General features: G+C 43.9%; 1 protein-coding gene across 1 annotated transcript in view; it reads right to left on the reverse strand.

Annotated features, from left to right (window-relative positions):
- Window positions 1–8872, reverse strand: part of LOC124620651 — a 383337-nt gene extending 374465 nt beyond the window's left edge. The window contains exon 1 of the mRNA XM_047147087.1: window positions 8707–8872. Coding sequence (XP_047003043.1) covers window positions 8707–8866 — 160 coding nt within the window. The 5' untranslated portion in view covers window positions 8867–8872. The remainder of the gene's footprint in view (window positions 1–8706) is intronic.
- Window positions 8873–22652: the final 13780 nt, after the last annotated feature.

Consider the following 22652-nt stretch of genomic DNA (forward strand, 5'->3'; position numbering starts at 1 on the left):
GGTCGCGAGGCGTGCTTGAATGGCGCTTGGAGACGAAGGGCATCGAATTTTAATCTGCCAGGATGATTCATTACGAATACCTTTAAACTCGTCTCCAAATGGTTCCAAGCAAGCCCTGTACGGTGCGTTAGGCAACACACATGGTCACGTCCATTCTGACAGTAAGAAGATAACGTTATTGCACGTGTTAAAGAAAAGCTCGTGTTACGTGTGATGAAGTACAAGCGTTAAAGCTTGTATGTATTTCAGTGTTCGATACTATTGGATTCACTGCCAGCATGCGCAGGCACAGCGTTTCCCGCACTAAGGGTTGACATTGCGGTAACGTGGTGTCATTGTGACGTTCAGAGAAGCGATTCTGGCAGTGGTGTAACATCGACGTGAGTGACCTACCCCTAGTTTGGCCCGACACGTTCACTCGCGGAGCAAGTGACATAGTTCTTCAATTGCGTGCACAATGACCGCTTTGTTGTGATATTGTGGGTGCAAAGAGGACTTCCTGTTTCGCAAGAGATCGCAACAAGCCTTAGCACAGGACCTGACTGAAAGGTGCTAGGCCACTACTGTTGCCGGTGGGATAAGTAGCTGCGTTTCACTAGCCACAAGCAGTATTTCTGCCGAATTTCAGCGAAACACCTTGGATAGAAATACTGTAAATGCTGCTACTTAAAGTTAGCCTTGCACAGACCTTACGATAGCACAAGCTAACTACACTAGTAGTTATTTTCTAACGTCTTCGGAAAGAAAGCTCATTTATCACTAGGTTTTGCTATCGCAGCAAGATAATGTCATAGTATGTGACGACCTGGTAAAACTACTTTCAAAGCATCATGTATTAACAACAAGCAGCAGTGGGAAAAATACTGGAGGCCGGTTACCATTGTACACTTTCCCAGTCTTAATTGTCAAATTGGTTCACTTTCTCAGTGTTAATAGACAAATTCAGAAATATATTCCTTCACACATACATTTGTTCTCTCTTTCTTCCTATTCATCTATTTCTCTTTTTATTTTGCTTTCCTTTCCCTTGCCTCCATTCCTCACTCTCTCTCTCTCTCTCTCTCTCTCTCTCTCTCTCTCCCCTCTTTTTCTACCCTATCTCTCCCGCTCTCTTCCTTCTCTCTCTCTCTCTCTCTTTCTCCCTCTCCCTCCCCCCCCTCTCTCTCCCCCTTCCACATACCTCTCTACTTCTCTTCTGCCCTCTTTCTCTCCGTTTCTCCCTCTCTCTCCCCTTTTTATTCTCTCCCCTCCATTTTCTCTTTCCATTCTCCCCCTCTTCCGCTTCCTCACCCCCATCCTTCCCCCTTCTCTATCTCTCTCTCTCTCTCTCTCTCTCTCTCTCTCACACACACACACCTTCCATTTGCACTTCGTCACACCTCTCTCCTTCCCTCCATCACTCTCTAACCCTCTCGTTCTCCCTTTCTTCGCTACTCTTCCCTCCTTCCTTCCCTCCCTCTCATGAACTTTTTCTCACCCCTCTCTCCTGCCTCTCCATCACCCTCCTCCACTTTCACCCCCTCTCTCTTGCTCCAACTCTCAGTCCCTCTCAAATTGTCTTTCTCTATTTGTTCCTCTGACTGTCCCTCACACACACACACACACACACACACACACACACACACATATGCGTACAGAGAGAGAGAGAGAACGACAGCAATCTGCCATTTCTATCCAAATATAAGCATTTACAGACACATAACAAGGTGGCGTAGTGGTTACTGCACAGGTCACATCACGGATACATCACCATCACGTCTTCTCTTTGCCTTGGCGACACTGCGAGTGGTTACCAGATTCAGGCAGAGGAAAAAGCGTTATTTCTGGTGGTCAGTAACTACTTCCTTGTTGGTAAAACTCTGACGACGGATCACATTCTGGAACCAGGTACCATATGGTTGAATGGCGACGCAACTGCGTTTATTCTGGACGTAGTCAATGGAGATGGGTAACAGATTGACGACACCATGTGTTCGTATTTTTACAGCTAACGAGCGTGGGGTTGGATAATTTTTAAAATAAGATGAATAATTACCACCTTGAAGCTACGATTGCTATGTAATTTTACTTGAACGAAAGAACTGACTATCGTTTATGATATTATTTTCATAGTGTCAACACATTATAAATGGTTCAAATGGCTCTGAGCACTATGGGACTTAACTTCTGTGGTCATCAGTCCCCTAGAACGTACAACTACTTAAACCTAACTAACCTAAGGACATCACACACATCCATGCCCGAGGCAGGATTCGAACCTGCGACCGTAGCAGTCGCGCGGTTCCGGACTGAGCGCCTTAACAGCGAGACCACCGCTGCCGGCGTCAACACATTAAGAAAGTATAACATAATACACTTGTAAATTTGGAGTGACCTGAGGAAAAATAATAATTCTACATCTTCTAAACCTGTATGCTCGATGCCAATCAGTTTTTGTTAAAGACACTTTTCGTGTACTTTAATTTTTTTTTCTAGTCCATTCATATTTGCACGGTATTACATAGGCGTCGATGACGGTAGGATAACTAACTTAGTACAGCGAAAATAAATTTCTAATTCTGATTCGCTGTCAATATGTAATACGGTATTATTAAATGAACAACTGAGAAACAGCCAGGTAAAGATATATTAATTTTTTCTGCAATTCCTCTTTTAATTATTCCTATAAACTTATTCTTTTATCAAGGTATAGGCTCTCGTTCCTTCATTCATTTTGGATACAGGAGTTGGGTTCATATCGTAAACATTTCACGTCGGCCAACCCATTATTGTATGTCACAGTTCAACTTTTCTTGAACACGTCTGTTAAACATTAACATGTTTTGCACTCAATGGTACGAACCTGGTATATGAGATACAATTACTTACACGTCTACGATAAGTCTGCTAGATCATCAGAAGTAAAAGCAACCTCGGACGTACCTCAAGGGAGGCTCATAGGACCACTGCTGTTCATGGTCTGTATAAATGATATCGTCCACTCAGCTAGGACATACTTGAGATTATTCGTGGATAATGCTGTTGTATTTAGGAGAGATTCAATGACAGAAAGCTTCAGTGATATGCATGTAGTCACGTCAAGGAGTGAGTTACTGGCATTGAATATTAACGTAAATAAGGTAACACATTGCGCTAAAATAGATGGAAAGACCGAATACTGTTAGATTTCACTATTGACGATAGGTCACTGCAAACAGAAACAAGCGTAAAAATCTACGACCACACGTCCCGACTGACCTAAAGCGAAACAGCACATTAAGCTAGTTGTACGACAAGCGGATATAAGGCTAAGATAGATTGGAAGTACGAAAAGTGGATGTACTTTATCAACGACAGAACTGAACCACAACATACTAGTTCGACCAATTCTTGAATATGGCTCTTGGAGAAGATCCAAAGAAGAGCGGCGCGTTTCGTGACGGGTTCTTGCAGTAAGCGCGAGGGTTTTGCGAGCGCGTGCTTCAAAATTCTGCGACAAACTCTACAACAGACACTTTGTGCGTGACGGGTTTAGTTCAAATGGTCCAAATGGCTCTGAACACCATGGAACTTAACATCTGTGGTCATCAGTCCCCTAGAACTTAGAACTACTTAAACCTAACTAACCTAAGGACATCACACACATCCATGCCCGAGGGAGGATTCGAACCTGCGACCGTAGCGGTCGCGCGGTTCCAGAACCTAGAATCTCTCGGTCACACCGGCCGGCTGGCAGATTTAGTGGAGAAATTCGATGAGCGTACTTCCCACCATGAGTGATGTTACATATTGCTTGCTCCCGCATACGTTTCACGATTAGTCGTGTCGCGAAATTCGAATATTTTCGAGATCATATAGGAGATTAACGAAATTCGTTCGTGTCACGCATCACACACGAGCAGAAAAGGAAAAGGGGGGCACTGTAGTGGTAATGGAAGTAGTTTCCTGCATATACTGTAGAATCAAAAACAACTACCACCATGAGTAACCTATAACACTATAAGTAGATAAAAAACTTAAGAAAGGCAAATCTTCTGGTCCAGACTGGAAATGACTCACCTTCCTTTCAGATTCGGCTGATGCAATAGCTCCACAGTTATCAATCATATAAAATGTCTCGGTCGTAGAAAGATCCGAATCCAGAGAGTGGAACGTTGCACAAGTCACACCAATACCAAAGAAAGGAAAAAGGAGTAAATCTCTTAATTACAGACGCATATCACTAACGTCGAAATGCAGCAAGATACCGGAACATATGTGGTGGTCGAATATTATGAATCAAACAGAACAAAACGGTTTATTTACAAATAGGCAATTCGGATGTAGAAAATATCGTTCTTGTGAAACGAAACTAGCTCTTGATTCTCACGATGTAATGACAGGTGATCTCAAATTGAATCCATATTTCTAGATTTCCAGAAGGCTTTTGACATCGTTTCTCACAAACGATTTATAATTTAAAATGGTTCAAATGGCTCTAAGCACTATGGGACTTAACATCTGAGGTCATCAGTACCCTAGACTTTGAATTACTTAAACCTAACTAACCTAAGGTCATCACACACATCCATGCCCGAGGCAGGATTCATAACTGCGACCGTAGCAGCAGCGCAGTTCCGGACTGAAGCGCCTAGAAACGCTCGGCCACAGCGACCGGCTTCAAATTAAAGTGGGTGCGTATGGTGTATCATCTTACTTGTGTGACTGGAGTTGTGATTCCCTGTCAGAAAAGTGACAGTTCGTAATAACTGACGGAAAGTCATCAATACATTGTTTGCAGGAGATGCTGTCATTTACCGTCTTATAAAGTCATCAAAACTAATTGCAAATTGAATTAGGCAAGATTTCTGTATGGTGCGGAAAATGGCAACTGATGCTAAATCATGATACTGTGAAGTCATCCACATGAGAATTAAAATAATTCGCTAAATTTCAGTTAAACAAGTGTCAAAGCTGTAAACTCAACTAAATGCATAGGGATTAGATAAATGAATAAATTATAGTGGAACGATCACGTAAATAATATTGTTGGGATAGCACGCCAAAGACTGCCTCTTATTGACAGAACACTTAGAAAGTGCAGCACGTCTAGTATAGAGACTAAAGAGACTTCCACCACGCTTGTCCATCTTCTTCAGGAGTGTTGCTCTGCTGTGTAGGATCCGCTTGAGATGGAACTGACGAAAGACTTTGAGAAGTTGAAAAAAGGGCAGCATGTTTTGTTCATCAGGAAACAAGGGAGAAAATGCCGCGGATATGATACACGGACTGGAAAGGCAGCCATTAAAACAAAGACTTCTTCGCTGCGGCAGGACCTTCTCATGAAATTTCGATCACAAATTTTCTCCCCCGATTGCAAAAAATATTTTGTTGGCACCTACTTACATAGGGAGATATGATCATTGTAATAAAATAAAAGAAATCAGAGCTCGCGCGGAAAGATTTCAGTATTTGTTTTCCCACGCACTGTTCGAGAGTGGAACTGTAGAGAAATGTCCACAGCTCGTGGTCTCACGGTCGCAGTTCTCGCTTCCCGAGCACGGGCCCCGGGTTCGATTCCCGGGAGGGTCAGGGATATTCACCTGCCTCGAGATGACTGGGTGTTTGTACTGTCCTCATCATTTCATCAACATTCCTGAGACAAAGTTGGGAATTTGTATGGGCACTGATAACTGCGCAGTTGAGCGCCCCACGAACCAAACATCATCATCATGTAGAGAAATGGCTTGAAGGTGGTTGGAAGAAACATCTACCAGGCACTTAATTGTGAATTGCAAAGTAATCACGTAATTGTGGATATAGAATGGCTTGCAAATTGTTCAAATGGCTCTGAGCACTATGGGACTTAACATCTGAGGTCATCAGTCCCCTAGAACTAAGAACTACTTAAACCTAACTAACCTAAGGACATAACACACATCCACGCCCGAGGCAGGATTCGAACCTGCGACCGTAGCGGTCGCGCGGTTCCAGACTGTAGCGCCAAGAACCGCTCGGCCACTCCGGCTGGCAGAATGGCTTGCAGAGTGAGGATCTAAACGAAGATGTGATACAGCACTCAAATATGTAGAACTCGAAATATTTACAAATCCTGCTCAAAACTTCTGTCTACCAACTACAAGAAAGGTAGGGAACGGCAGAAACTCCTTTCGGCGATCTATAGTGCCTATTCCATTATGTGATTCGAGAATCATTCGCTGCGTTGAATTATCGACCAAAAAGCATGGTGTGTTCGTAAGTAGACTGTCCTCTGCGGGTCGAGTATGTTGAAAACCGCACCTGATCTACCGGTGAGGTTGTAACGGAACCTATTAAAGACTTTACTTTACCGAAGAATGCAATACCCTCCAAATTCAACCAGTTTAACGAGTATTTATGATTATAGAAAAGTTATTGTGTATGTTAACAATGACTGCATAACATGCCTCCATAAACAGTCAACGCTTTAAGTTATACTGAATAACTGACCCACACAACAGTTAATATCAATTGATCATTGATACAGCAAACGTCATCATGTAAAAACACTAAGTTCATCTTAAATAATTAATATGAAGTACGAAAAATAGTGGCCAACTTACGTATTTTGGATCTCCTTAAATAAAAATGACCCAGTGAAACCTATTTGTTCACTAGGACCGTTTTCACTCCGTATTCACGTAAACACTCCTGTTTGAGACGAAAACCAATGTAATTCTTAATAATTCACGTTATTTACTTATTTATGCAAATTAGAGAAGTCAATTGACCAACTTCTAAAAAACGGCCTTTTTTGTAACAAAGAGTTATTCTGTCAAGTCAACAAATCTGTCTGTCATTTTAATAACCTGTTAAAGTATGTCACTCGATATAAATTAATAACTTTTCTGCACAAATTACGATAACAGATGTACATGTGACTTATAAACTATATCTCTTTTTAGTAGTACTTTGACAAGGTTATAAATACAAGCAGCAAGAAGGGTCGGGAGCCGAGTCTAAATGTCACTTTGGTATAGTGTATGTGTCTTATTGTTCGAGGTGGATAAACATTGCAAAGAACATGTAAAAGAAGTGCTATTTTGTGTTGTGTCATTGTCTTTGGTGGACAGTGGAATTAAGATGGCCACCAGAGTAATAAATATTTGAAGTTTAAATATTTGTTGGTTTCTACATATACATCTTCATCTACATCTACATGACTACTCTGCAATTCACATTTAAGTGCTTGGCAGAGAGTTCATCGAACCACAATCATACTATCTCTCTACCATTCCACTCCCGAACAGCGCGCGGGAAAAACGAACACCTAAACCTTTCTGTTCGAGCTCTGATTTCTCTTATTTTATTTTGATGATCATTCCTACCTATGTAGGTTGGGCTCAACAAAATATTTTCGCATTCCGAAGAGAAAGTTGGTGACTGAAATTCCGTAAATAGCTTCTAACAGAGGACGAACGAGTGTAGTGTAACCTGTCTCTTTAGTGGTCTTGTTGCATCTTCTAAGTGTCCTGCCTATGAAACGCAACCTTTGGCTCGCCTCCCCCACAATATTATCTATTTGGTCTTTCCAACTGAAGTTGTTCGTAATTTCAACACCCAGGTACTTAGTTGAATTGGCACCCTTGAGAATTGTACTATTTATCGAGTAAACGAATTCCAACGGATTTCTTTTGGAACTCATGTGGATCACCTCACACTTTTCGTTATTTAGCGTCAACTGCCACCTGCCACACCATACAGCAATCTTTTCTAAATCTCTTTGCAACTGATAGTGGTCTTCGGATGACCTTACTAGACGGTAAATTACAGCATCATCTGCGAACAACCTAAGAGAACTGCTCAGATTGTCACCCAGGTCACTTATATAGATCAGGAACAGCAGAGGTCCCAGGACGCTTCCCTGGGGAACACCTGATATCACTTCAGTTTTACTTTATGATTTGCCGTCTATTACTACGAACTGCGACCCTCCTGACAGGAAATCACGAATCCAGTCGCACAACTGAGACGATACCCCATAGGCCCGCAGCTTGATTAGAAGTCGCTTGTGAGGAACGGTGTCAAAAGCTTTCCGGAAATCCAGAAATACGGAATCAGTCTGAGATCCCCTGTCGATAGCGGCCATTACTTCGTGCGAATAAAGAGCTAGCTGCGTTGCACAAGAACGATGTTTTCTGAAACCATGCTGATTACGTATCAATAGATCGTTCCCTTCGAGGTGTTTCATAATGTTTGAATACAGTATATGCTCCAAAACCCTACTGCAAACCGACGTCAGTGATATAGGTCTGCAGTTCGATGGATTACTCCTACTACCCTTCTTAAACACTGGTAAGACCTGCGCAATTTTCCAATCTGTAGGTACTGATCAATCTGTGAGCGAACGGTTGTATATGATTGCTAAGTAGGGAGCTATTGTATTAGCGTAATCTGAAAGGAACCTAATCGGTATACAATCTGGACCTGAAGACTCATTATTTATCATCAAAAGCACGTCAAAAACACGAACCTCATTTTTTTACCCCTAGACAACCAGATTTAGAGCCAGCATTACCTTCGAGACACAGCAGCGATCCAGCAAGCAGCAGCGATTTCCACAATGCATTTTAATGGCGCCAACCTAACATCAAGTGCTAACAAGCTCCGTCAATGGGAGTGAAATAGTGCGATTATAGCAATATCTACGACTAGGCGACCGTTATAACGTCTTGTGAAACGTCGAAAGAGCGTGGCCCGGTGCCTTACCGTTGAGGTCGCCGACTCCGTCGCCGTCGCTGTCCTTGAAGGACTTGGGATAGATCTGGTAGACGACGCCGGACTGCCACCACGCCAGCTGCTGCGCCGCCGCCGACGCGGCAGCGGCCGCCAACAGGAGGAAGAGGAGCGCGGTGCTGGGGGCGGCCATAGCGGGCGCGCTGGCTGCACTGGCCCCAGGGCCCGCGGGCACCGGCTTTATGTGGCGGCCGGCCCCGCCTCGCGGGCCGCCGCCGCCGTCACCTCCGCCGCGTCCCACCGCCGTTATCTCGCCTGCTGGCCGACCGATCCCCATTACTGCTCTCAACACTACGTAATGTGATCGAGCCGGTAATACACTACTGGCCATGAAACTGCTACACCAAGAAGAAATGCAGATGATAAACGGGTATTCGTTGGACAAATATACTATACTAGAACTGACGTGTGATTACATTTTCACGCAATTTGGGTGCATAGATCCTGAGAAATCAGTACCCAGAACAACCACCTGTGGCCGTAATAACGGCCTTGATACGCCTGGGCATTGAGTCAGACAGAGCTTTGATGGCGTGTACAGGTACAGCTCCGATGCAGCTTCAACACGATACCACAGTTCATCAAGAGGAGTGACTGGCGCATTGTGACGAGCGAGTTGCTCGGCCACCATTGACCAGACGTTTCCAGTTGGTGAGAGATCTGGAGAATGTGCTGGCCACGGCAGCAGTCGAACATTTTCTGTAACCAGGCCGGCCCGTACAGGACCTGCAACATGCGGTTGTGCGTTATCCTGCTGAAATGTAGGGTTTCGCAGGGATCGAATGAAGGGTAGAGCCACGCGTCGTAACACATCTGAAATGTAACGTCCACTGTTCAAAGCGCCGTCAGTGCGAACAAGAGGTGACCGAAACGTGTAACCAATGGCACCCCCTACCATCACGACGGGTGATACGCCAGTATGGCGATGACATATACACGCTTGCAATGTGCGTTCACCGCGATGTCGCCTAATACGGATGCGACCATGATGATCCTGTAAACAGAACCTGGATTCGTTCGAAAAAATGACGTTTTGCCATTCGTGCACCCAAGTTCGTCGTTGAGTACACCATCGCAGGCGCTCCTGTGTGTGATGCAGCGTCAAGGGTAACCGCAGCCATCGTCTGCGAGCTGATAGTCCATGCTGCTGCAAACGTCGTCGAACTGTTCGTGCAGATCGTTGTTGTCTTGTTGACTAAGGGATCGTGACGTGGCCGCACGATCCGTTACAGCCATACGGATGAGATGCCTGTCATCTCGACTGCTAGTGATACGAGGCCGTTGGGATCCAGCACGGCGTTCCGTATTACCCTCCTGAGCCCACCGATTCCATATTCTGCTACCAGTCATTGGATCTCGACCAACGCGAGCAGCAATGTCGCGATACGATAAACCGCAATCGCGATAGGCTACAATCCGACGTTTATCGAAGTCGGAAACGTGATGGAACGCATTTCTCCTCCTTACACGAGACATCACAACAATGTTACACCAGGCAACACCGGTCAACTGCTGTTTGTGTATGAGAAATCGGTTGGAAACTTTGCTCGTGTCAGCACGTTGTAGGTGTCGCCACCGGCGCCAACCTTGTGTGAATGCTCTTGAAAAGCTAATCATTTGTATACCACAGCATCTTCTTCTTGTGGGTTAAATTTCGCGTCTGTAGCACGCCATCTTCGTGGTGTAGCAATTTTAATGGCCAGTAGTGTACATTAGGCGTCAGGAAACCTTCGGGCATCGATATCTTCGTTGACACAACGAAAAAATTCAAATAAAAATGTGTCCACAAAATTCAATCATTTCACGTCTAAAGAGGTACACTGAAGAGCCAAAGAACTGTTACATCTTTCTAAAACCGTGTAGGATCCACGCGAGCAAGCAGCTGATGACTAGTGTTTGAGGTAATGCTGGAACTGACACCGCCAATCCTGTAAGGCTGTCCGTAAATCCGTAAGATTACGATGGGGTGGAGATCTTTCCTGAACCGCACGTTGCAATGCAACCCAAGATATGCGCAACAATTTTCATGTCTGAGGAGTTTGGTGGCCAGCGAAGTGTTTAAACTCAGAACTGTGTTGCTGGACCCACTCTGTAGCATTTCTGGAAGTGTGTGGTGTCGCATAGTCTTGCTCGGATTGCCCAAGTCTGTCGGAACGCACAGTGGACATTAATGGATGCAGGTGACCAGATAGGATTCTTACGTACGTGTCACCTCTCGTATCTAAATGTATCAGAGATTCCATGTCACTCCAACTGCACACTCCCACATCATTAAAGAGCGTCCACCAGGCCTCTGCTGACATGGATTCATGAGGCTGTCTCCATACCCGCACACGTCCATCCGCTCTATACAATTTGAAACGAGACTTCGACCAGGCAACATGTCTCCGGTCATCAACAATCTAATGACGGTGTTGACAGGGCCACCATTCGAGGCGTACACCTTGGTGTCTTGACAACCCAGCAGCTATCTTCAAACAGCTAACATATATATACTACACTGAAGAGCCGAAGAAACTGGTACACCTGCCTAATATAATGTAGGGCCCTGCGAGCACACAGAAGTGACGCAACACGACGTGCCATGGAATCGACTAATGTCTGAAGTAGTGCTGGAGAGAACTGCCACCAAGAATACTGGAGTGCTGTCCGTAAATCCGTAAGAGTACTAGGGGGTGGAGATCTCTTGTGAAAAGCACGTTGAAAGGCTTCCCAGATATGCTCAATAATGCCGGCCGCGGCGGCCGAGCGGTTCTAGGCGTTCCGTCCGGAACCGCAAACTGCTACGGTTACAGGTTCGATTCCTGCCTCGGGCATGCATGTGTGTGATGCCCTTAGGTTAGTTAGGTTTCAGTAGTTCTAGGGGACTGATGACCACACATGTTAATTCCCATAGTGCTTAGAGCCATTTGAACAATTTTTTGCTCAATAACGTTCGTGTGAGGGGAGTTTGGTGGCCACCGGAAGTGTTTAATCTCAGAAAAGTGTTCCTGGATTCACTCTGTAGTAATTCTGGACGTATGGAGTGTCGCATTGTCCTGCTGAAAATGCCCAAGTCCGTCGGAATGCGCAATAGACATGAAGGGATGCAGGTGATCAGACAGGAAGCTTACGTACGTGTCACCTTCGTAGTCGTATGTATACGTATCAGGAGTCCCATATCACTCCAACTGCACACGCCACAGCCTCCATCAGCTTGAACAGTCTCCCGCTGACACGCAGTGTCCATGAATTCATGAGGTTGACCTTATACCCGCACACGTCCATCCGTGATACAATATGGAACGAGACTCGTCCGACAAGGGAACATGTCTCCAGTCGTCAACAGTCCAATTTCGGTGTTGACGGGCCCAGGCAAGACGTAAAGCTTTGTATCGTGCAGTCATCAAGAGTACACGAGTGGGCCTTCGGCTTCGAAAGCCCATATCGATGACGTTTCGTTGAACTGTTCGCACGCTCACACTGGTTGATGACCCAGCATTGAAATCTGCAGCAATTTGCGGAAGGTTTCCACTTTTGCCACGTTGAATGATTCTCTTCAGTCATCGTTGGTTCCGTTCTTGCAGAATTTGTCCCGGCCGCAGCGATGTAGGAGATTTGATGTTTTACCGGATTCCTGATATTCACGGTACTTTCGTGAAATGGTCGTTGGGGAAAATCCCCACTTCTGGGATGGTGTGTCCCATCGTTCATGCGGCGACTGTAACACCACCTTCAAACTCACATAAATCTTAATAACCTGCCATTGTGGCAGCACTAACCGATCTCTCAACTGCGCAGACCCTCTCTGTCTTATACAGGCATTGTCGACCGCAGCGCAGCATTCTGCCTGTTTACGTATCTCTGTAGTTGAATGCGCAGACCTATACCAGTTTCTTTGGTGGTTCAATGTATATTCCGCGTATTTAAACAAATATTCACTGTCACCGTGAACTTGCTAAACAGACTGACGGTTCAAGAACGTTCAAAAATGTTCAAATGTGTGTGAAATCGTATGGGACTTAACTGCTAAGGTCATCAGTCCCTACGTTTACACACTACTTAACCTAAATTATCCTAAGGACAAACACACACACACCCATGCCCGAGGGGGGACTCGAACTTTCGCCGGGACCAGCCGCACAGTCCGTGACTGTAGCGCCTTAGACCGCTCGGCTAATGCCGCATGGCTTCGAGAACGTACAGCGATATACACAGAGGGCAAAAAAAAAAGTCCAGTAGGAGTAGTGCGAGATAAACCAAAATTGATAGGGGTGTTTCTGCAGGGCCATAATCATTGAACTACACTACCGCTCCTTAATTTCAATAACCCAATAAATGACATCTAGTTCTCTGTAGATAAGGTCTAATACCGTGGGTACGGTTGAAGCAAAGGAATAGCGTAATAGTTGTACACATGTCATGATTTTTGTTTGTGGTCCTCCGGATACAATAGTATCCAACAAACAATGTTGTGTACATAAACGTTATGTAACTGTTTACCTGTTTACGTATTTGCCGAAGGACGCCGCATTTGTAGCACAAGTGTTGTTCCCTGTAGTGACGTGATGTTCGCAGCGAACGGCAAGCATTGCTACGATACCAGACATGTGGTTCCTGCACGTCAGTTCCTTCGTGACACTGAAGTGTGCACGTCACTAGTATGGCTCCACGAGTACAGATATCCATAGGAAAACATGCTGCGATTGTAGCACTTAGCCAAGCAGGTTTATCTATTTGCCAAATTGTGAAACACGGTAGTGTGTCTACAGGGGAAATGCAATACACCCTTCACCACCAGAAGACAACAAGTAGCAATAAGGACATACCACGACCAGGACAACCCCGTAAAGCAACTAAAAGTGATGATACATATATCAGATGATACATATATCAGAATTACCAGTAAGAAAAATGGATTCAAAACAGTGCCCCAAATTCGTGCAGAATTGGTAGAAATTAATGCAACAAAATATCTGTTTCAACAGTAAAAAGGAGATTTTTGGAAGCGGAAGGAGAATATTTGTTCGACGATTTGTATGGGAAAGGGTAGCCCAGCAGTGTGTTCTACCTATAGTTAAACACGGTGGAGGTTCTGTTATGGTTTGTGGATGTTTTGCCGGAGATAGAGCTGCCGACATTATGAAAATAGAAGGATATATGGATCAGAACCAGTACCACCCTATACTTCTGTATCATGCAATACGAAGTGGATCGCGCTCGGGAAAGGGTACACCTTACAACAGGATAATGACCCAAAACATCGGTCGGCATACTGTATGAACTACATTGCATCAAAGGAAAGACACAAAGTACAGAATGATATGGTATGGCTGTCCCAAAGCTCCGATTGTAGCCCCGTTGAAATGGTCTGGGATGAAGTGGACAGAGGTATCAGGAAAGTTAATATATCCAGCAAGGAACATCTCTTGAATATTGTTAAGGGTGTGTGGAATCTCATAGATTCACGATACCTACAAAAACTGATTGACCGCATGCCTCGAGGTTGTGACACAGTCATTAAATCCAAAGGAGGATACATTGATCAAAGTAAAATATAATTATTGTGATTATATTATATATTTGGAGGTTAATACAATTGCCTTTTGTGGGAAATAACATTTGATTTGTGTTGTAAATCTGAAATACTAGAGTGTACTGAAATTAATGAGCAGTAGTGTATATAAAAAAACGTAAATTACTTATAAACTGCGGCGTGCACACACTTTATTCAACATGTAAATGTCACTACAGATATTCGGATTTAGCTTATGACATGTTCTATATGCCTGCCACCCTTGGCGATGATTTGGCGCAGACGAATAGTGAAATTCTACGTGACCCGCTGAAGTGTCGGAGCATCGATGCTGTTGCTAACCTCCTGAACTGTTGTTTTCAGCTCAGCAATGGTTTTGGAGTTATTGCTGTAAACTTCGTCTGTAATATAGTTCCACAAAAAGGAGTCGCATGTGTTCGGATCCGGAGAATAGCCCCGTGCTAGTAGCCTCTGGGTACCCCAGAGCCAGAACGCGGTCCCCAAACTGCTCCCCCAGGACATAAAACACTTTCCTTCTTCGATATGGTCGAGCTACATCTTGCATGAACCACATCTTGTCAAAATCAGGCTAACTTTGGATAATAGGGACGAAATCATCCTCCGAAACCTTCACGTACCGTTCGGTAGTCACCGTGCCATCAAGGAATATCGCACCGATTATTCCGTGACATTGCACACAACACAGTCACCTGTTGAGGGTGAAGAGACTTCCCGATCGCGAAATTCTCAGTAGACCTAATTGAGTCAGTTTTGATTATTGACAAACGCATCCAAATGGAAGTGTGCCTCGTTGATAAAACAAAGCAAATTAATTCCCATCGTGGCCAGCAGCCAACTGTGCAGTTTGAACGTCCTAACGCAAACCTTTCAGAACTTATGTCGGTTTTATTTCGTATAGTTCAATAATTGTCACCCTACACATCCAATTTGTCACTAGTGGCGCCACTAGGAGAATGCAAATCACGTTTGCTTTAAACATGCGCAGTAACGGTCGTGAGCGTTTGTTACCTTTGAGATTGGACATGGTGAGTTTATGTTAGTCAAGAATGCCTCTAAGGCGACTAAGATGCCATTATCAACACCTCACTGAGTTTGAACTAGGTCGTGTAACAGAGCTACGGGGAAGCCGGATGTTCTTTCTGCGTTACTGCAGAAAGACTTGGCAGGAACCAAGCCACTGTACATGATTGCTGGCAGCGATGGTCACGAGAATGTACGGTAGCAAGAAGACAGCTTCGGATGGCCACGTGGCACTACTAAGAGGGAACACCATCGCGTTCGGTTCAAATGGCTCTGAGCACTATGGGACTTAACTTCTGAGGTCATCAGTCCCATAGAGCTTAGAACTAACCTACCTAAGGACATCACACACATCCATGCCCGAGGCAGTATTCGAACCTGCGACCGTAGCGGTCGCACGGTTCCAGACTGTAGCGCCTAGAACCGCTCGGTCACAGCGGCCGGCATTGCGTTCGGCGTATGGCTCTGGCCCATCGTACTGGAGGTCTGTTGTGTTCTGCCTCGGTGCCAGTGATGCCCGTGTGTTGGTTAGAAATAAGTCTGTTGAGGGCCTGGAGGCAATCTGTCTGCATGCTAGACACACTGGACTTACACGCCTGTGTGGGGTGCGATTTCGTATAACAGCAAGAGCACTCTCGCGGTTATCCCACGCACCCTGACTGCCAATTTGCAAGTCAGTCTGGTGATTAAACCTGTCCACCAGACCATTGTGGCCACATTTCCCAGCCTGTTATGGTTCGCAGTTCCAGTCTCACTGACTTCAGTGTTTTTACCCCTTCTGTAAAAGATCAAACATCAATAACGAATTCGCAAGAAAATAATTTCGACTCATAGTGCAATGGTGGAAAACTTACAATGCTGCACAACAGGTAACGCCTCTTTCCGCTGCTGACAAGCACATTTTTGGATTCTAGAAATACATAACTATATTTATGAAATGCCACATTTGCATACCTCTTGGGTATGACACAGCATACCAATTAAACACAGACCCAATCAAAATTTAAGTGAGTAGTATTTTACTAATTCGTGTCGATAGAGGCATGCTTGTGTACAGATACTCAGTTTTATTAAAAAAATGGTTCAAATGGCTCTGAGCACTATGGGACTCAACTGCTGAGGTTATTAGTCCCCTAGAACTTAGAACTAGTTAAACCTAACTAACCTAAGGACATCACAAACATCCATGCCCGAGGCAGGATTCGAACCTGCGACCGTAGCGGTCTTGCGGTTCCAGACTGCAGCGCCTTTAACCGCACGGCCACTTCGGCCGGCTCAGTTTTATTAAAACAGACTTTCGTCGTAAGGTTATCGTGGGTAGTTTTATTTCATTTCTTATAATACAGTGCACAGTTCTCGTAAGGTTTCCTTTAGTGTTGTTGAAACAATAGTAAACATGAGAGCGAAATTAATCATCAACGATATATGCGAATTCTCTGATGTTATCTATAACAGTCTGACGATGCACATGCAGTTTATTGATTACATGCATGTAGAAAACTTATTCTGAGTTAAAGCTGTCAAACAATGTTTGAAGAAGAATAAAATGCCACTACCACACGACAGCTAATGTAGAAAATACTTTTCTGACGTATTTGGGCACGAGGCGCTCTCCCCATACATAATACAAAAGCTTCGAGATGCATCTGCTGCCTGGCTGTCTATTAAACTCGAAAGGAAAAAAAAATGTCACAGAAGTTAGCCCTTTTCCCACATGCGACTATTTTGGGTTAAGAAGTGAAGGGAATTATGTTCAAAGTTCCATTAGATTGGTAACTTCAGCAGACAGCAGAATTGCGTTTTTAAAAAATTTAGTAGTAAATGTATTCGAATTTGGGAAATCTTATCTATTGTACACAGCACATACCATTACGCTACTAGCTGACACATAGCTCCAATAGCTCCAGAGCTGAACAAAAATTTCTCCAGAACTTCTGCATACCACAGTGCTGCGAGATAATGCAAATGGCCGGGTCTAGACTTCTGACAATGAGAGAAACAGTTACAGCTTTTCTTTTGCGCTGCACGACGTTTTTTACAAACAGATAGCGCGATAGAATAGCTCAAGTGGAAAGGAACACTTCCTAGTTAAATTTCTGCATCCTACACTGTTGGCAGTTCTGTATAGGTGGCAGTTACGTGATTTTATTTCGGTGATTACAAAATAGAGTCGAATGTATGCACTGGGTAGCCGAGACAGCTAGTTCATGGTGATTTGGTCAACCAAGTAAATGAATTTACTGAACATGCTGCAATTTACTACAGGGAGCCTGTGTGTCAGAATTCTCATCCAGTTGGCGCAACGGCGTTACAATAGAAAAATGAGTCACAGAAAAGAGGATTTGGTGGTCTGTTGGACTGATGGTAGGTTCTTATACCTATGGTCTGGGTTCGATTTCCACTTCTGTCAACGTTTTTAGATAGAGAGAGAAAGATTCCATTCTCTTCTGACTACACGAAGTGAAGAAGATATAATGGCAGTGTGGTCTGAAATTTACATTGAAAATGATAGTCCTTCTCTGCCAAGTAGACGTTAGGTTGAACCACACGCCGGCCGCGGTGGTCTTGCGGTTCTAGGCGCGCAGTCCGGAACCGCGCGACTGCTACGGTCGCAGGTTCGAATCCTGCCTCGGGCATGGATGTGTGTGATGTCCTTAGGTTAGTTAGGTTTAAGTAGTTCTAAGTTCTAGGGGACTGATGACCACAGCTGTTAAGTCCCATAGTGCTCAGAGCCGTTGAACCACAATAAAGTTTGGAGTGGCGACATGTAGAAACTCTATCACCAGTAACCTTTCTTATACTAGTTATTTATTTCTAGTGACGAAACAAACGCTATGTAGAGTCACAGGACACTTATTCTATCTTTTATCTGAGCTTCTGTATGTCGATAAAATTGGTTCAGAACTGAGAATGCAACTCAGACCGCTCTTAACGCGGAATTTGATCCCTTCGTGGCAATACAGCTCGGCTACAATTTGTTGTTTGTTCAAAACTGCAGATTCCTCAACATCTCCACATATAACGTGTGAATGGGTTCGAATCCTGGCCCGGCACTAAAGATTTCATTATGTATTATCAAGCTCTAGCATGAGAACACCTATCTGCTGGTGGATAATAATTTTGATTTTTAATGTTTTTTCATTCGTTGTCAACACTAACGATATCTGACGGTTTTGACTCCCAGTGGGACACAGAACTATTTGTGAGATCACTGTAAGTTCAAGATGTTATTCCGAGCTGCTGGTGGAGAAAATTTCGGTAGCTGGCGTCTCTTTGTGTGTAGTCAACAACGATATGTGTGGGGCTCTATTCCCAGTGAGCACTGAACTCTTCGTCATATTATTTCTGGTTCAAACATACTCACATGTCGCTGCTGGGGCAACAAACCCATATTTAACGTTGGTTTTCTCTAGAATATAACAGCGATAGGTACCGGGTTGGAGTCCTGGGAAGGAAAAAATTAGTGTTTCTTCTCGTCATTTCAGTTAAAACATCTAGCTACTGGCAAGGAAATCCGATATGTCACAGTTGGTTGTGTTTCGATATCATCCGATTAGGTTCTGGGCTCGAATCCCTGTCCAACACAAAGCTTCACCTCACGGCATTTCAAGTAAGTTACTTGTGAAGAAGCAATATTTAACATCTCTCGTAGTTCGTTAATAGGGACAAGAGATGCTGGGGAGGAATTCGCGTCCGTTAAAATGTTTGTGTTATGTAATTTAAAGTTGATATTTGCTAACTGATACTGTCTAAAATCGAGGTATATCACTCTCTGTATGCCTATTCAGGAATGACTGTTAGCTTGCGTCAGTCACGAAATCTTTGCTTATTCTGCCTGACCTGGGTTTGAATCCATATGCAGAACGAGACGGTTCGTCGTGTCATTTGAAGTTCATACATATTCTCAACTAGCTGCTCGTGGATAACTTAAATTTTTAATATCATTTTGTGTTAAATAATAAGTACTGTATGTTACTTTGAGCAGGAATTCATGAATACGACGAACTTACTACGTGGTTCAAATGGCTCTGAGCCCTATGGGACTTAACTACTGAGGTCATCAGTTCCCTAGAACTTAGAACTACTTAAACCTAACTAACCTAAGGACATCACACACAACCATGCCCGAGGCAGGATTCGAACCTGCGACCGTAGCGGTCACGCGGTTCTAAACTGACGCGCTTAGAACCGCACGGCCACACCGGCCGGCTTACTACGTGCATTGCCTATCTGTCATAATAATGAGAGTGGTAACATTTCAGGTATGTCATTTATTGTAATAAATGTGAGCTTACAAGCATTAAGGACAGTCTTATCTGTGATAAGGTGTTCCCTGATATTTGTAGCATCGTGGTATTACTTTACATCATGAGTTACTGCGATACAGAGCAGTGTTTTCTAGTGGTGACTTGTTGGAACCATTTTCAATAGTCAAACGACTGTACCAAGGAGCGATTAGAGGACCTGCTAGACAGCTGCGTTATGCCGGTTGCATGCGAATCAGGCGAAATGCAATTCAGGTCGTTCGGATACTTTTGAGTATGACTGTACATCACTTCTGAACAGCACGTCGCAAGGCATCCCAGATATGCTCAATAATGATCATATCTAGGGAATTTGGTGACCTGTGGAAATGTTTAAACTCAGAAGAGTTTTCCTGTAGCCACTCTGTAGCAATTCTGGACGTGTGGGGTTGCCCTGCTGGAATTTTCTATTTCCGTTAGAAAGCACAATGGACTTGAATGGATGCAGACGGTCAGTTAGGATGCTTACGTACGAGTCACCTGTAAGAGTCGTATCTAGACGTATCGGGGGTTCCATATCACTCCAACTGCACACGCTCCACACTATTACAGAGCGTCCACCCGTTCGTTACAATTTGAGGGAGACTCGTACGACCAGTCATCCACAGCCCAATGTCCGTGTAGACGAGCCCAGGCGAGACGTAAAGCTCTGTCTAGCGCATTCATCAAGGGTACACGAGTGGACCCTTCGTCTCCAAAAGCTGATATCGATGATGTTTCGTCGAATGTTTCGTACGCTGACACTTGTTGATGGCCCAGCGTTGACACCTGCAGCAATTTGCGGAAGGTTTGCTCTTCTGTCACGTTGAACGACTCACTTGAATCATCGTGGATCCCGTTCTTGCAGGATCTTTTCCCGGCCACAGTGATCACGGAGGTTTGATGTTTTACCAGATTCCTGATATTCACGGTACACTAGTGAAATGGTCGCACGGGAAAATCCTCACTTCATGGCTACGTCGCAGATGCTGTGTCCCATCGCTCGTGCGCGGACTATAACACCACGGTCAAACTCATTCGTGTTTTGATAATCTACCATTGTTGCAGCAGTTGTTGCCCTTGTTACTGAAGATAAGGTTGCTTGCCCTCTTCAGGAATCACTGATTAGCTGGGTCTCTCCATACATATCCCATTGCTATGGTTGCGCCTATGGTATGGCTGCATCGTTGACGTACACAAGCCACGCCGCATTGGCAAGGTCCATGGTTCTTGAGTGATACTCTGACGAGACTTAAGTTAGTAATAGATATTTCCTGTCATTATCTCTCAGTTTTACAGAAAACGAGGGCTGTACGAAGGAAGCTGCCCTTCCAAGAGCGTTTACATTGTGAGACGAGACCCTAATCGGGAGTTTCATGATCGCAGCAATATGTGAATTCCACCTAAACTGATCGATAAATTTGTTCTCACACTGGCGTTAAACAGTGTAGTCTTTATCGCGAGTGTAGTCTTTATCGCGTATTCGGTTTCATCGTATCTGCCAGATTGTCAGCACAGGTTGACAAATAGGAACAATCATCCAACTCGAATACATCGCCAGATGCTTTTTATCGGGTGATGGGGAGATAAGATATCTCCCATTTGCTGTCCAGTATCGGAGAGACACGAATCGTTTCGTTACATTTGAGTGCTCGATCCACCGAAAATAAGTATTCCTTCGTGCTGAATTCTACTACACATTCTGAATTCATCCCATAACAAACTGCCTTGTGTAGTTGTTATAGTTTTTATGACCTAGATTTTCAAACCAGCAGCTCGCATGTTGGAATGTTATCTATCATTAGATATATTTTTTGTTAGTTCCAGATGTTTAAGAAAATGGAGAATTATTTGTATATGATAAACACCAAGCTTAATAAACATCCTTTTAAACGAAATATCTTGTTAAATCTAAACATACAGTAAGACGGAATTGGGTCGCGATAATTTTGAGTTTAGTGATCATGTTACCTGAAGCAAACACAGTTTAGATCAAGTATATTTTTATCTTGTAATGAGCGGTTTAGATAAACTTCAGATCTACAAAATGGAGGGCACAGAGGGTAGACCAGTAGGGTGCTTCGCCTTGTTGTTTGTGTGAAGCAAAACAATTTTTAAACCTTACAAATCATACGAGGAACAATAAAAGTCTTGACTATCATTATCGTAACTACTCTACTTCGAAACTCATATATTTGCTCATATACTCTCCCTATATCCGCTCAAATCACGCGTTGAAGGATCAGGTAACCGTTATATTCAGAAATATCAGCTATTGGTGATTCAGATGACCATGACTTCCTTTTCCGCATACCAAGAATGGAATAAATCAGAAAAAGCTACGCCGGGGCTACAGAGTTTAGGAAAATCCGACAACAAGCAGAGGATTCTTTTATACTGTGGATATCTGCGTTTGGAAAACTCGCAATTGAAGGTTCTTGGAGGCAAACTCTTAAATACCATCTCATGTTGCTGTTTCGCCATTATTCTCAAAAATTGGCACAAATGTGCAGTCAGATCTTGATACAAAGAGAAAAAGCGTCCGAAATTCTGAGGAAAATAGGAGTAAGCAATAGGGAAAGACGGGCATTTTACAATATCTTCAAGAACCAAGAGGCAGCAATAAAAATGGAACACAAGAAGAAAGTGTTCGCATTAAAAAAGAGAGTAAGTCAGGGATGCAATCTTTCGCCTTACTATTCAGCCTGTACGACGGACACATAATGTCGGAAATAAAGGATAGGTTCAAGAGTGGGATTTAAATTTAGGTTGAAAGGATCTCAGTGATAAAATTCGATGGTAAAACTGTTTTAGGAAGTGAAAGAGAAGAAGAATTGCAGGATCTGTTGAATGACATGAACAGTCTAATGAGAACAGAATATGGATTGACAGTTAATCGAAGAAAGATGATAGCAATAACAAGTAGCAGAAATGAGATTAGCGATAAAGTTAACATCGGGACTGGTGACCACGAAGGAGACGAACTTAATGAATTCTCCTTCGTTGGAAACAAAATATCATGTGATGGAGGAAGTGAGGAGGATATAAAGAAGCATATTGGATAGACCAAAAGGGCATCA

The sequence above is a fragment of the Schistocerca americana genome, chromosome 1, assembly GCF_021461395.2.
Source record: "Schistocerca americana isolate TAMUIC-IGC-003095 chromosome 1, iqSchAmer2.1, whole genome shotgun sequence".
In the NCBI taxonomy this organism is placed as follows: Eukaryota; Metazoa; Arthropoda; class Insecta; order Orthoptera; family Acrididae; genus Schistocerca; species Schistocerca americana.